Source organism: Ranitomeya variabilis, chromosome 1, assembly GCF_051348905.1.
Source record: "Ranitomeya variabilis isolate aRanVar5 chromosome 1, aRanVar5.hap1, whole genome shotgun sequence".
In the NCBI taxonomy this organism is placed as follows: domain Eukaryota; kingdom Metazoa; phylum Chordata; class Amphibia; order Anura; family Dendrobatidae; genus Ranitomeya; species Ranitomeya variabilis.
The window spans coordinates 274,450,069-274,465,048 of record NC_135232.1 but is presented as its reverse complement, the minus strand read 5'-3'; the positions used below and the strand labels follow the sequence as shown (position 1 = coordinate 274,465,048).

At 44.1% G+C, this 14,980-nt stretch overlaps 1 protein-coding gene across 1 annotated transcript in view; it reads right to left on the bottom strand.

Annotated features, from left to right (window-relative positions):
- Nucleotides 1–14,980, bottom strand: part of COQ5 (coenzyme Q5, methyltransferase) — a 60,200-nt gene that overhangs the window by 9,099 nt on the left and 36,121 nt on the right. Inside the window, exon 5 of the mRNA XM_077294617.1 lies at nucleotides 13,184–13,272. Coding sequence (XP_077150732.1) covers nucleotides 13,184–13,272 — 89 coding nt within the window. The remainder of the gene's footprint in view (nucleotides 1–13,183; nucleotides 13,273–14,980) is intronic.

The following is a 14,980-nucleotide window of genomic DNA, read 5'->3' as shown; positions in this document are numbered from 1 at the left end:
TCAAAACGATTTGTAAGGGAAACTTGTATCTTATTATGATCTGGCATATTTAATTTTCATGATAATAGTATGACATTTATAATAACGTCCTTGTTTAGGTTTTTTGTGTGTCTTATTATCATCTGACATATATTGCTATCTCAGTGTTCTGTGTATGTTATCTTGCGCACACTTAACCCCTTAGTGACGGAGTCAATTTGGCACTTAATGACCAAGCCAATTTTTACAATTCTGACCAGTCACTTTATGAGTCGACAGCTCTGGAACGCTTCAACGTATCCAACCGATTCTGAGATTATTTTTCTAACTCCAACCCGAACCTCAACACCCTCCTAACCCTAATCCCAACCCTAACCCTAGTCCAACCCTAACCCAACCCTAGTCCATCCCTAGCCCTACCCTAATCCTAGTCCAACCCTAGCCCTAGTCCAACCCTAGCTCTAGCCCCAACCCTAGCCCCCACCCTAGCTCTAGCCCCAACACTAACCCTAGCCCCAACCCTAACCCTAGCCCCAACCCTAGCCAACACTAGCCCTAGCCCCAATCCTAACACTAGCCCCAACCCTGGCCCAACCCTAACCCTATCTCTAGCCTCAACCGTAACCCTAGCCCAACCCTAACGGTTTATTTTATTATTTTTACCTAAGGGCGTAATAAAGGGGGGTTTGATTTACTATTTTTTAATTTTGATCACTGTGATAGGGTCTATCATATTATCATATTAGAGGAGAAAGACATTAAATGGGAAATCGGACTTTTTTTTTTTTTTTTGCAGTCACCGTTATTGTGAATAACTGTGATCCCAACACTGGGGTCGGTAAAAACCGACCCGAATTATGTTCTCCGGGATCTCAGCTGCCCCCAGTAGCCTAGACCCCGGAGAATTTCTGATGAAGGGGGTGCCATAACCTTATTTCTCAGCACCGTTAAAAAACGGCGCTGAGGAATAAGTACTCTTAACTGCCGCCGTTAAAAGGCGTATAGGCAGTCGTTAAGAGGTTGTCCACTACTAGGACAAGCCCGTCTTAAACTAAATGATCGACCCCGATAAAATAATAAAGCCTATACTCACATCTCATTCCGGCATCATTCCCCCGGTGTCGGCATTCGCTCTCCCCGTGGCTGTGATGCGGTGTTTTGCCATGTGATGCCCAGCACCCAATCAGCACTTGCATCACTGTCTCTGCTTTCGGAAAAACTGAACATGAATAGGAAGCCAGAGCTGCAGCTCATTCCGGACGTCCTTTTCATTTTCAGTTTGTCTGAAGGCGCAGACAGTGACACCAACGCTGATTAAGTGTCGGGCATCACGTGTCATTCCACCGTATCACAGCCCGGGACTTCGAGTGCCAACACCGCTGGAATGGAGCCAGCATGGGAGGCGAGTACAGTGTTTACTATTTTTACAATTTTTTTTTCCGTCCCCCTGCCATCTACGACATCTTTCTGGAAGAAAATGGAGGGTGCATGTGCAGTGCGCCACCGAGATCTGCCAGCCAGTACCCGGCAACAGGAGGAGATTTTTCCTATTGGTTCATTTTGATAACTGTGAGAGGGTCTATCACAGTGATCAAAATAAAAAAAATAGTAACTCAAACCCCCCTTTATCATCCTCTTAGTTAGGTAAAAAATAACAAAATCAAAAAATGTAGGGTTAGGGTTGATGTTAGAGCTGGGGTTTAGGGTTGGGATTAGGATTAGGGGTGTGCTGGGGTTAGCAATGGGTTTAGGGCTGTGTTAGGTTTGGAGTTAGAATTGGGTGGTTTCCACTGTTTAGGCACATCAGGGGGTCTCCAAACGAGACATGGTGCCCGCCATTGATTCCAAACAATTTTGCGTTCAAAAAATCAAACGGTGCTAGACCCCTCAAAGTCACTTCAAATGTGAGGTGGACCCTAAAAAAAAAAAATGGTTTTGTAAATTGAGAAATCGCTGGTCAATAAATAATTAACCCTTCTATCTTCCTAAAAAAAAAATATTTCCCAAATTGTGCTGATGTAAAATAGACACGTGGGAAATGTTATTTATTAACTATTTTGTGTGACATAGCTCTCTGATTTAAGGGCACAAAAATTTAAAGTTTGAACATTGCTAATTTTTTCCCAAATTTCAATTTTTTCCATAAATAAACGCAAGTCTTATTGAAGAAATTTTACCACTAACATGAAATACAATATGTCACGAAAAAAAAAAAATCTCAGAATCAGTGGAATACGTTGAAGTGTTCCAGAGTTATAACCTCATAAAGTGACAGTGGTTAGAATTGTAAAAACTGGCCTGTCATTAACCCCCTCCCAACCTGTGACGCCACGTAGGCGTCATGAAAGTCGGTGCCAATCCAACCTGTGACGCCTATGTGGCGTCATGGAGGGATCGCGTCCCTGCAGATCGGGTGAAAGGGTTAACTCCAATTTCACCCGATCTACAGGGACAGGGGGAGTGGTACTTTAGCCACGTGGCTACGATCGCTCTGATTGGCTGTTGAAAGTGCAACAGCCAATCAGAGCAATGTGTAATATTTCACCTATGAAAAGTGGTGAAATATTACAATCCAGCCATGGCCGATGCTGCAATATCATCGGCCATGGCTGGAACCCCTGATCTGCCCCCCCATGATCTCCTCCCCAGTCCTCCGTCCTGTGCTCCGCTCCCCTCCTGTCCGCTCCCCCATCCTCCTGTCCGCTCCCCCCGTGCTCCGATCCCCCCCCCCCCCGTCATACTTACCGAGCCTCCCGGTGTCCGTCCGTCTGTTCCATGGGCGCCGCCATCTTCCAAAATGGCAGCTGGCAGATTCGTTCCATGTACATTTTGATCACTGTGATAAAACCTATCACAGTGATCAAAATAAAAAAAAATAGTAAATGAACCTCCCCCTTTATCACCCCCATAGGTAGGGACAATAATAAAATGAAGAAAATATATTTACTTTTATTTTTCCACTAGGGTTAGGGTTAGAACTAGGGTTAGGGTTAGGGCTAGGGTTAGAATTAGGGTTAGGGTAAGGCTATGTGCACATGTATTCTGGTCCTCTGCAGATTTTTCCGTAGCGGATTTGATAAATCCGCAGTGCAAAACCGCTGCGGATTTACCGCGGTTTTTCTGGGATTTCACTGCGCTTTTACAACTGTGGTTTTCTATAGGAGCAGCTGTAAAACCGCTGCAGAATCCGCAGAAAGAAGTGACATGCTGCGGAATGTAAACCGCTGCGTTTCCGCACAGTTTTTTCCGCAGCATGTGCACAGCGTTTTTTGTTTCCCATAAGTTTACATTGAACTGTAAACTCATGGGAAACTGCTGCGGACCCGCAGTTGCGGAAACGCTGCGGATCCGCAGCGTTTTCCGCAACATGTGCACATACCCTTAGAATTAGGCTATGTGCACACGGTGCGGATTTGGCTGCGGATCCGCAGCGGATTGGCCGCTGCGGATTCGTAGCAGTTTTCCATCAGGTTTACAGTAACATGTAAACCTATGGAAAACCAAATCCGCTGTGCCCATGGTGCGGAAAATACTGCGCGGAAACGCTGCGTTTCCGCAGCATGTCAATTTGTGCGGATTCCGCAGTATTTTACACCTGTTCCTCAATAGGAATCCGCAGGTGAAATCCGCACAAAAAACACTGGAAATCCGCAGGTAAAACACAGTGCCTTTTACCTGCGGATTTTTCAAAAATGCTGCAGAAAAATCTCACACGAATCTGCAACGTGGGCACATAGCCTTAGGGTTAGGGTTGGAATTAGAGTAAAGGTACCTTCACATTGAACGATATCGCTAGCGATCTGTGACGTTGCAGCGTCCTGGCTAGCGATATCGTTGAGTTTGACAGGCAGCAGCGATCAGGATCCTGCTGTGCCATCATTGGTCGGAGCAGAAAGGCCAGAACTTTATTTCGTCACTGGATCTCCTGTAGACATCGCTGAATCGGCGTGTGTGACGCCGATTCAGCGATGTCTTCACTGGTAACCAGGGTAAACATCGGGTTACTAAGCGCAGGGCCACGCTTAGTAACCCGATGTTTACCCTGGTTACCAGCGTAAACGTTAAAAAAAACAAACACTACATACTTACATTCTGGTGTCTGTCCCCCTGCTTTCCGGCCGGAAAGCAGAGCACAGCGGTGACGTCACCGCTGTGCTTTCCGGCTGGCGCTTACACAGTGCAGGGAAGCGGACGCCAGGGGACAGACACCGAAATGTATGTAGTGTTTGGTTTTTTTTTACGTTTACGCTGGTAACCAGGGTAAACATCGGGTTACTAAGTGCGGCCCTGCGCTTAGTAACCCGATGTTTACCCTGCTTACCAGGGGACTTCGCATAGTTGGTCTCTGGAGAGCTGTCTGTGTGACAGCTCTCCAGCGACCACACAGCGATGCTGCAGCGATCGGGATCGTTGTCTAGATCGCTGCAGTGTCGCTAAATGTGTCGGTACCTTTAGGGTTGGAAATAGGGTTAAGATTAGGCTTGTGGTTAGGGTTATGGTTAGGGGTGTGTTGGGGTTAGGGTTGTGATTAGGGTTATGGATAGAGTTGAGATTAGGGTTAGGGGTGTGTTGGGGTTAGTGTTGGAGTTAGAATTGAGGGGTTTCCACTTTTTAGGCACATCAGGGGTCTCCAAACGCAACATGGCGCCACCATTGATTCCAGCCAATCTTGCGTTCAAAAAGTCAAATGGTGCTCCCTCCCTTCCGAGCCCCGACGTGCGCCCAAACAGTGGTTTACCCCCACATATGGGGTACCAGCATACTCAGGACAAACTGGGCAACAACTATTGGGGTCCAATTTCTCCTGTTACCCTTGCAAAAATAAAAAATTGCTTGCTAAAACATCATTTTTGAGGAAAGAAAAATATTTTTTTATTTTCACGGCTCTACGTTGGAAACTTCTGTTAAGCACTTGGGGGTTCAAACTGCTCACCACACATCTAGATAAGTTCCTTGGGGGGGTCAAGTTTCCAAAATGGGGTCACTTGTGGGGGCTTTCTACTGATTAGGCACATCAGGGGCTCTGCAAACGTAACATGATGCCCGCAGACCATTCCATCAAAGTCTGCATTCCAAAATGTCACTACTTCCCTTCCGAGCCCACGTGTACCCAAACAGTGGTTCCCCCCCACATATGGGGTATCAGCGTACTCAGGACAAACTGGACAACAACTTTTGGGGTCCAATTTCTCCAGTTACCCATGCGAAAATCAAAAATAGCGGACTAAAAAATAATTTTTGAGGAAAGAAAAATGATTTTTTATTTTCACGGCTCTGCGTTATAAACTTCTGTGAAGCACTTGGGGTTTAAAGTGGTCACCGCACATCTAGATTTGTTCCACAGGAGGTGTAGTGTCATGAATCCCAATGGCTAGGGGATAGCACAGGACAAGCAAGGTACAAATAAATAACGGACGAGCTCTAGGGTGATGGAACCTGGGCTGACCGCTGCCCTACACCTGACAAACGCAACTAGAGATAGCCAGGGAGCGTGCCTACGTTGGTTCTAGACGCCACGCACCAGCCTAAGAGCTAACTAGTACTGCAGAGAAAATAAAGACCTCACTTGCCTCCAGAGGAATGAACCCCAAAAGGTATAGTTGCCCCCCACATGTATTGACGGTGAAATGAGAGGAAGGCACACACATAGAGATGATATACATAGGTTTAGCAAATTGAGGCCCGCTGTAAACTAGAAAGCAGAACGATACAAAAGGGGTCTGAGCGGTCAGCAAAAAACCCTAATCAATAACCATCCTGAGATTACAAGAACCCATGTGCCAACTCATGGCACATGGGGAGAACCTCAGTCCACTAGAGCTACCAGCTAGCATAGAGACATAATAAGCAAGCTGGACTAAAAAACCAAACAACTGAAAATCAGCACTTAGCTTATCCTGAAAGATCTGGGAGCAGGTATGCAGGAACTAAACAGAGCACATCTGAATACATTGATAGCCGGCAAGGGAATGACAGAAAGGCCAGGTAAAATAGGAAACACCCAGCCTCTGATGGACAGGTGGAAACCAAAGGCCGCAACCCACCAAAGTCACCCAGTACCAGCAGTAACCACCAGAGGGAGCCCACAAACAGAATCCACAACAGTACCCCCCCCTTGAGGAGGGGTCACCGAACCCTCACGAGAACCCCCAGGGCGATCAGGGTGAGCTCTATGGAAGGCGCGGACCAAATCAGTCGCATGAACATCGGAGGCGACCACCCAAGAATTATCCTCCTGACCATAACCCTTCCACTTAACCAAATACTGGAGTTTGCGTCTGGAAACACGAGAATCCAAGATCTTCTCAACAACATACTCCAATTCTCCCTCCACCAGCACCGGAGCAGGAGGCTCAACCGAAGGAACAACGGGCACCTCATACCTCCGCAACAACGACCGATGGAACACATTATGAATAGCAAACGATGCTGGGAGATCCAAACGAAAAGATACAGGGTTAAGAATCTCCGAGATCCTATAAGGACCGATGAACCGAGGCTTGAACTTAGGAGAAGAGACCTTCATAGGGACAAAACGAGAAGACAACCACACCAAATGCCCAACAAGAAGTCGGGGACCCACGCGGCGACGGCGATTAGCAAACTGCTGAGTCTTCTCCTGAGATAACTTCAAATTGTCCACCACCTGATTCCAAATCTGATGTAGCCTGTCCACCACCACGTCCACTCCAGGACAATCCGAAGGCTCCACCTGACCAGAGGAAAAACGAGGATGAAACCCCGAATTACAAAAAAAAGGAGAGACCAACGTGGCAGAACTAGCCCGATTATTAAGAGCAAATTCGGCCAGTGGCAAAAAAGCAACCCAGTCATCTTGATCAGCAGAAACAAAACACCTCAAATAAGTTTCCAAGGTCTGATTAGTTCGCTCCGTCTGGCCATTCGTCTGAGGATGGAATGCAGACGAGAAAGACAAATCAATGCCCATCTTGGCACAAAACGTCCGCCAAAATCTAGACACAAACTGGGATCCCCTGTCAGAAACGATATTCTCCGGAATCCCATGCAAACGAACTACGTTCTGAAAAAATAAAGGGACCAACTCAGAGGAGGAAGGCAACTTAGGCAAGGGCACCAAATGAACCATCTTAGAAAAGCGGTCACACACAACCCAGATAACGGACATTTTCTGTGAAACCGGGAGATCAGAAATAAAATCCATGGAAATGTGCGTCCAAGGCCTCTTCGGAATGGGCAAGGATAACAACAACCCACTGGCCCGAGAATAGCAAGGCTTAGCTCGAGCACACACTTCACAAGACTGCACAAAGGTACGCACATCCCTAGACAAGGAAGGCCACCAAAAAGACCTGGCCACCAGGTCTCTAGTACCAAATATTCCAGGATGACCAGCCAACACAGAAGAATGGACCTCGGAGATGACTCTACTGGTCCAATCATCCGGAACAAACAGTCTTTCTGGTGGACAACGATCCGGTTTATCCACCTGAAACTCCTGCAATGCACGTCGCAAGTCTGGGGATACGGCGGACAATATTACCCCATCCCTAAGGATACCAGTAGGCCCAGAGTCTCCAGGAGAGTCAGGCACAAAACTCCTGGAAAGAGCATCTGCCTTCACATTCTTTGAACCTGGCAGGTATGAAACCACGAAATTGAAACGAGAAAAAAACAACGACCAACGAGCCTGTCTAGGATTCAAACGCCTGGCAGACTCAAGGTAAATGAGATTCTTGTGATCAGTCAAGACCACCACACGATGTTGAGCACCCTCAAGCCAATGACGCCACTCCTCAAATGCCCACTTCATGGCCAAAAGCTCCCGATTACCCACATCATAATTGCGCTCGGCGGGCGAGAATTTTCTAGAGAAGAATGCACATGGCTTCATCACCGAGCCATTAGAACTTCTCTGTGACAAAACCGCCCCCGCTCCAATCTCGGAAGCATCAACCTCAACCTGAAAAGGAAGTGAAACATCTGGTTGACACAACACAGCAGCAGAAGAAAACCGGCGCTTAAGTTCCTGAAAGGCCTCCACGGCCGCAGGAGACCAGTTAGCAACATCAGCACCCTTTTTAGTCAAATCAGTCAAAGGTTTAACAATACTGGAAAAATTAGCAATGAACCGACGATAAAAATTAGCAAACCCCAAGAACTTCTGAAGGCTCTTAACAGATGTAGGTTGTGTCCAGTCACAAATCGCCTGAACCTTGACGGGATCCATCTCAATAGTAGAAGGAGAAAAAATGTACCCCAAAAAAGAAATCTTCTGGACTCCGAAGAGACACTTTGAGCCCTTCACAAACAGAGAATTGGCCCGCAGAACCTGAAACACCTTCCTGACCTGTAGAACATGAGACTCCCAGTCATCAGAAAACACCAAAATATCATCCAAATACACAATCATAAACTTATCCAGATATTCACGGAAAATATTGTGCATAAAGGACTGAAAGACTGACGGAGCATTGGAGAGTCCAAAAGGCATTACCAAATACTCAAAATGGCCCTCAGGCGTATTAAATGCGGTTTTCCACTCATCACCCTGTTTTATCCGCACCAGATTATACGCACCGCGAAGATCTATCTTAGTGAACCACCTAGCCCCCTTAATGCGAGCAACCAAATCAGTCAATAATGGCAATGGATACTGATATTTAACTGTAATCTTATTCAGAAGGCGATAATCTATACAAGGCCTCAGGGAACCGTCCTTTTTTGCCACGAAAAAAAAACCTGCTCCCAGAGGGGACGAAGATGGACGAATATGTCCCTTTTCCAAGGACTCCTTAATATAATTCCGCATAGCAGTATGCTCTGGCAGTGACAGATTAAATAAACGACCCTTAGGGAACTTACTGCCAGGAATCAATTCTATAGCACAGTCACACTCTCTATGAGGAGGGAGCGAATTGAGCTTAGGCTCCTCAAAAACCTCCCTATAGTCAGACAAAAACGCAGGGATCTCAGAAGGAGTAGATGAAGCGATTGAAATCGGAGGTGCATGATCATGAACCCCCTGACATCCCCATCTTAACACAGACATTGTTTTCCAGTCCAGGACAGGATTATGAGTTTGTAACCATGGCAGATCAAGCACTACTACATCATGTAAATTATACAGTACAAGGAAGCGAATCACCTCCTGATGAACGGGAGTCATGCGCATGGTCACTTGTGTCCAATACTGCGGTTTATTCATAGCCAATGGTGTAGAGTCAATTCCCTTCAGAGGAATAGGAACTTCCAGAGGCTCCAGACTAAAACCGCAGCGTTTAGCAAATGACCAATCCATAAGACTCAGGGCAGCGCCCGAATCCACATAGGCATCGACGGAAATGGAAGACAGGGAAAAAAATCAGAGTCACAGACAAAATGAACTTAGGCTGCAGAGTACCAATGGCAAAAGATTTATCAACCCTTTTTGTGCGTTTAGAGCATGCTGATATAACATGAGCTGAATCACCACAATAAAAACACAATCCATTTTTCCGCCTATAATTTTGCCGTTCACTTCTGGACTGAATTCTATCACATTGCATAGTCTCAGGTGCCTGTTCAGAAGACACCGCCAACTGGTGCACGGGTTTGCGCTCCCGTAAACGCCGATCAATCTGAATGGCCATAGCCATAGACTCATTCAGACCTGTAGGCGTAGGGAACCCCACCATAATATCCTTAATGGCCTCAGAAAGACCATTTCTGAAGTTTGCAGCCAGGGCACACTCATTCCACTGAGTAAGCACCGACCATTTCTGAAATTTTTGACAATATATTTCCGCTTCATCATGCCCCTGAGAGAGGGCTAACAAAGCCTTTTCAGCCTGAATCTCCAGGTTAGGTTCCTCATAGAGCAATCCCAATGCCAGAAAAAACGCATCCACACTGAGCAATGCAGGATCCCCTGGTGCCAATGCAAATGCCCAATTCTGAGGGTCGCCCCGCAGGAAAGATATTACAATCCTGACCTGTTGAGCAGGGTCTCCAGAGGAGCGAGTTTTTAAAGAAAGAAACAATTTACAATTGTTCCTGAAATTCAGGAAGGTAGATCTATCTCCAGAAAAGAACTCTGGAATAGGAATTCTAGGTTCAGACATGGGAGTGTGAACAACAAAATCCTGTATATTTTGAACTTTTGCCGCGAGATTACTCAGGCTGGAAGCCAAACTCTGGACATCCATGTTAAACAGCTAAGATCAGAGCCATTCAAGGGTTAAGAGGAGGTAAGAAGCAGCTAGACAGCAATTAAGGGCTAGGCAGCAAAACTCTGAAGGGAAAAAAAAAAAAAAAAAAAAAATTTCCCTTAAACACTTCTTTTTCTCCTGCTTCAGCCCAAACAATTAACACTTTGTGGGCCGGCTATACTGTCATGAATCCCAATGGCTAGGGATAGCAAGGGACAAGCAAAGAATACAAAATATCGAACGAGCTCTAGGGTGATGGAACCTGGGCTGACCGCTGCCCTACGCCTGACAAACGCAACTAGAGATAGCCAGGGAGCGTGCCTACGTTGGTTCTAGACGCCACGCACCAGCCTAAGAGCTAACTAGTACTGCAGAGAAAATAAAGACCTCACTTGCCTCCAGAGGAATGAACCCCAAAAGGTATAGTTGCCCCCCACATGTATTGACGGTGAAATGAGAGGAAGGCACACACATAGAGATGATATATATAGGTTTAGCAAATTGAGGCCCGCTGTAAACTAGAAAGCAGAACGATACAAAAGGGGTCTGAGCGGTCAGCAAAAAACCCTAATCAAAAACCATCCTGAGATTACAAGAACCCATGTGCCAACTCATGGCACATGGGGAGAACCTCAGTCCACTAGAGCTACCAGCTAGCATAGAGACATAATAAGCAAGCTGGACTAAAAAACAAACAACTGAAAATCAGCACTTAGCTTATCCTGAAAGATCTGGGAGCAGGTACGCAGGAACTAAACAGAGCACATCTGAATACATTGATAGCCGGCAAGGGAATGACAGAAAGGCCAGGTAAAATAGGAAACACCCAGCCTCTGATGGACAGGTGGAAACCAAAGGCCGCAACCCACCAAAGTCACCCAGTACCAGCAGTAACCACCAGAGGGAGCCCACAAACAGAATCCACAACAGTGTAGTTTCCAAAATGGGGTCACATGTGGGGGAGCTCCAATCTTTAGGCACACAGGGGCTCTCCAAACGCGATATGGTGTCCGCTAACGATTGGAGCTAATTTTTCATTCAAAAGTCAAATGGCGCTCCTTCCCTTCCCTTCCCTTCATGTGAGGTATCGGTGTACTCAGGAGAAATTGCCCAACACATTTTAGGATCCATTTTATCCTTTTGCCCATGAGGAAATTAACAAATTGAGGCTAAAAGAAATTTTTTGTGAAAAAAAAGTACTTTTTCATTTTTACGGATCAATTTGTGAAGCACCTGGGGGTTCAAAGTGCTCACTATGCATCTAGATAAGTTCCTTGGGGGGTCTAGTTTCCAAAATGGGGTCACTTGTGGGGGAGCTCCAATGTTTAGGCACACAGGGGCTCTCCAAACGCGACATGGTGTCTGCTAAAGATTGGAGCCAATTTTTCATTGAAAAAGTCAAATGGCGCTCCTTCCCTTCCAAGCCCTGTCGTGCGCCCAAACAGTGGTTCCCCCCCACATATGGGGTATCGGTGTACTCAGGACAAATTGTACAATAACTTTTGGGGTCCGGTTTCTCTTTTTACCCTTGGGAAAATAAAAAAAATTTTGCTAAAAGATCATTTTTGTGACTAAAAAGTTAAATGTTCATTTTTTCCTTCCATGTTGCTTCTGCTGCTGTGAAGCACCTGAAGGGTTAATAAACTTCTTGAATGTGGTTTTGAGCACCTTGAGGGGTGCAGTTTTTAGAATGGTGTCACTTTTGGGTATTTTCAGCCATATAGACCCCTCAAACTGACTTCAAATGTGAGGTGGTCCCTAAAAAAAATGGTTTTGTAAATTTCGTTGTAAAAATGAGAAATCGCTGGTCAAATTTTAACCCTTATAACTTCCTAGCAAAAAAAAAAATGTTGTTTCCAAAATTGTGCTGATATAAAGTAGACATGTGGGTAATGTTATTTATTAACTATTTTGTGTCACATAACTCTCTCGTTTAACAGAATAAAAATTCAAAATTTGAAAATTGCGAAATTTTCAAAATTTTTGCCAAATTTCCATTTTTTTCACAAATAAACTCAAAAATTATCGACCTAAATTTACCACTAACATGAAGCCCAATATGTCACGAAAAAACAATCAGAATCGCTATGATCCGTTCAAGCGTTCCTGAGTTATTACCTCATAAAGGGACACTGGTCAGAATTGCAAAAAACGGCCAGGTCATTAAGGTCAAAATAGGCTGGGTTATGAAGGGGTTAAGGACAAAATTGGCTCGGTCACTAAGGGGTTAAATGGTTATTACTACGAGTTGTATTGTAAATGTATGATATATCATAATGTTATAACCATAACAGTGGCCCATGGTTGCACTTTACCGTATGGGTTTCAGGTTTTTGTAGTTGTTTTTAAGATTTTAATGAATGGTGCGTTAATAAAATTAGTTTATTTAAGGTGTTGGCATTGCTACTGTCTCTCTTTCCCCTTTTTCTTGAGTGTTTGTACAATAAAAGAATCATGAATGAAATGGTGGAACAGCGATTACTACATTGTGCACTGTGATCACACAGACAGATAATCTGGTGCATTTATGTTCAACATTCAAATTCTATAAATGATATATTCATAAAGTATTGTGCATTTCCACTGATGCTGTACAAAGAAAATATCATTAAATTAGCAAGGCGAACATTTTCTCCATAACCACGAGTATGTATTTGCTCCAACTGCTACTGAAGTATTTATTACTTTGGTGCACATTTGTCCCTATTTAGGAAAATAATGGACATTTACAGTACATTAAACAAGTTTTGAATGTCGAACAAGAATTTTTTTGCTATTTCACGCATGATGAACAAGCATATTTTGGACACATTTATACATTACATAATGGGTTGTTACCATTACAATCTGGCGGATTATTGGTCAGTGTAAATGCTGCTTTACTAAAACAGCCACTCTCAAATTAGAATAGAGATTATTATTATTTTGGTGAATGCTTAACTTGGTAATTAAGTAATTTAATTTAGTAAAGTTGGTTTCTATAGCTCTTTAGTGTTACTAATAATAATAATACGAAATAACAATACATTAATTACCGTGCTAGGATTGGATTGTTAACTTGACTGAATTCTAGACATAAAAATCTTCCTCCTGGTTTTAAAACACGGTAGGCTTCTTCAAGAGCCTATAGAAATAAAATAATTGTACAACATAAACATATGAACATATTAGGTTCTCACATTGAAACTTCCACTGTAAATGTTTCACTGCACAATGATATAGTTATGCCTACTGTTGTGCCCCTTAGAGTTGTAGGGACATTCACCAATCCTACAAACTGTCTATATGGCAGAGTATTAAACTGGCCAGATATCTCCTTTAATGAACAATGAGAGCATGATTGGTAATTGGTACACGTAAAACGAACCTGTAACACTATGCTAAACCCAATATTGGGCCTTAACCACTTAACGACTAATGATGGGTATAGCACGTTGTCAGAAGGTGTCAGTCCATGACCTGCTATGTCAGTCATGGATTTAAACTGTCACTGCATGTAAACACACAGTGACAGTTCCGTACCGGCAGCAGCAGTCATAGACAGCTGACCAGCATGGCTAGAAACATGGGGGAGCCAAATCTCCCAGCTCTCTTATTGCTGTGATTGGTCACGGTCAGTCTAACTAACTTGTCAATCACATCATGTGAGCATGTGACCGGCGGAGGATCTGAAACATCAGCACTTCCCTGCACAATTACCACCAGGAGCTCGGCTTAACTGACAGCCGAGCTCCTGCAGTAACAGCCGATGCCTGCATCGCAACTGGTTGATTAACCCACCAAATGAGGCAATTGATAGCGATCGCTATTGATCGATATTTTGAAGGTTATGAGAGGGAGTATGCTCCCAATCTCACCACCATTTTGAAATCACGGGGAGCAAATAGTGGTAATGGCACCCGGAGGTTAAACAATGGCCTCCTGGTGTGCCAGGTATGGCGGCTTGTTAACCCAGCCATAGGCAGGGCCTAACAGATGTTCTGCCAGTGTAATATGACAGGTCTCATGCATTGAACATCCAAGTAAAAAAATAAAATATAAGTTAAGAAAAAAATGCTAAATCCCCCTTCCCCCACAAAGAAATGTTATACCAATAAATACTCCTATTTATGTAAAAACAAAAATATAGTGCATAAACTTGGTATTGCCGTGTCCAGAATGGCATGATCTAAAAAAAGTCACACTATTTAATCCCTACAACAATGAGCATTGTTAAAAAAAAAAAAAAAAAGTGGAAAAAAAAAAACTTAGCTTTTTTATCATACCACCTAAAAAGAGAGGAATAAAACGCGATCAAAAGGACGAATGTAAAGAAAAATTGTATAACTGAAAAATATATCTTGTCCTGCAAAAACCAAGCCCCCACTCAGCTCCATCAGCAGAAATATTAAAGCTACAGCTCTTAGAATACAGCGATGCCAAATACATTCTGCCTCCCAAAAATTGGAATAGAAAGTGATTATGTTGGCAGAAATATATAAAAATTATAGCTTTCAAAATACTGCGATGCACAAACTTTTTAGGCAGATGAAGGCACTGTGGACGCCTTCTGGCTTATGATCCAGTCATGCCCGACTATTTAGCTGTGGTTTTGCAGCCAAAACCTGATCTCTTGATAGTAAAAAAGATCTGCCAAAACACAAGTTTTGAGGCTTTTTTTTTGCTGCATTTTTTAACCTTCTATTCCGCAGTTACACGAGTTCATGGAAAAAAATACACAACTGCAAATGTAAACAGTGGGGGAAGTTGAATTTGTAGGGAATTGAGTTGGTCAGGCATTGTTATTTTTGTGATATTCCCATGTTGCGTTTTTTTAATGCAAATTAAAAGCA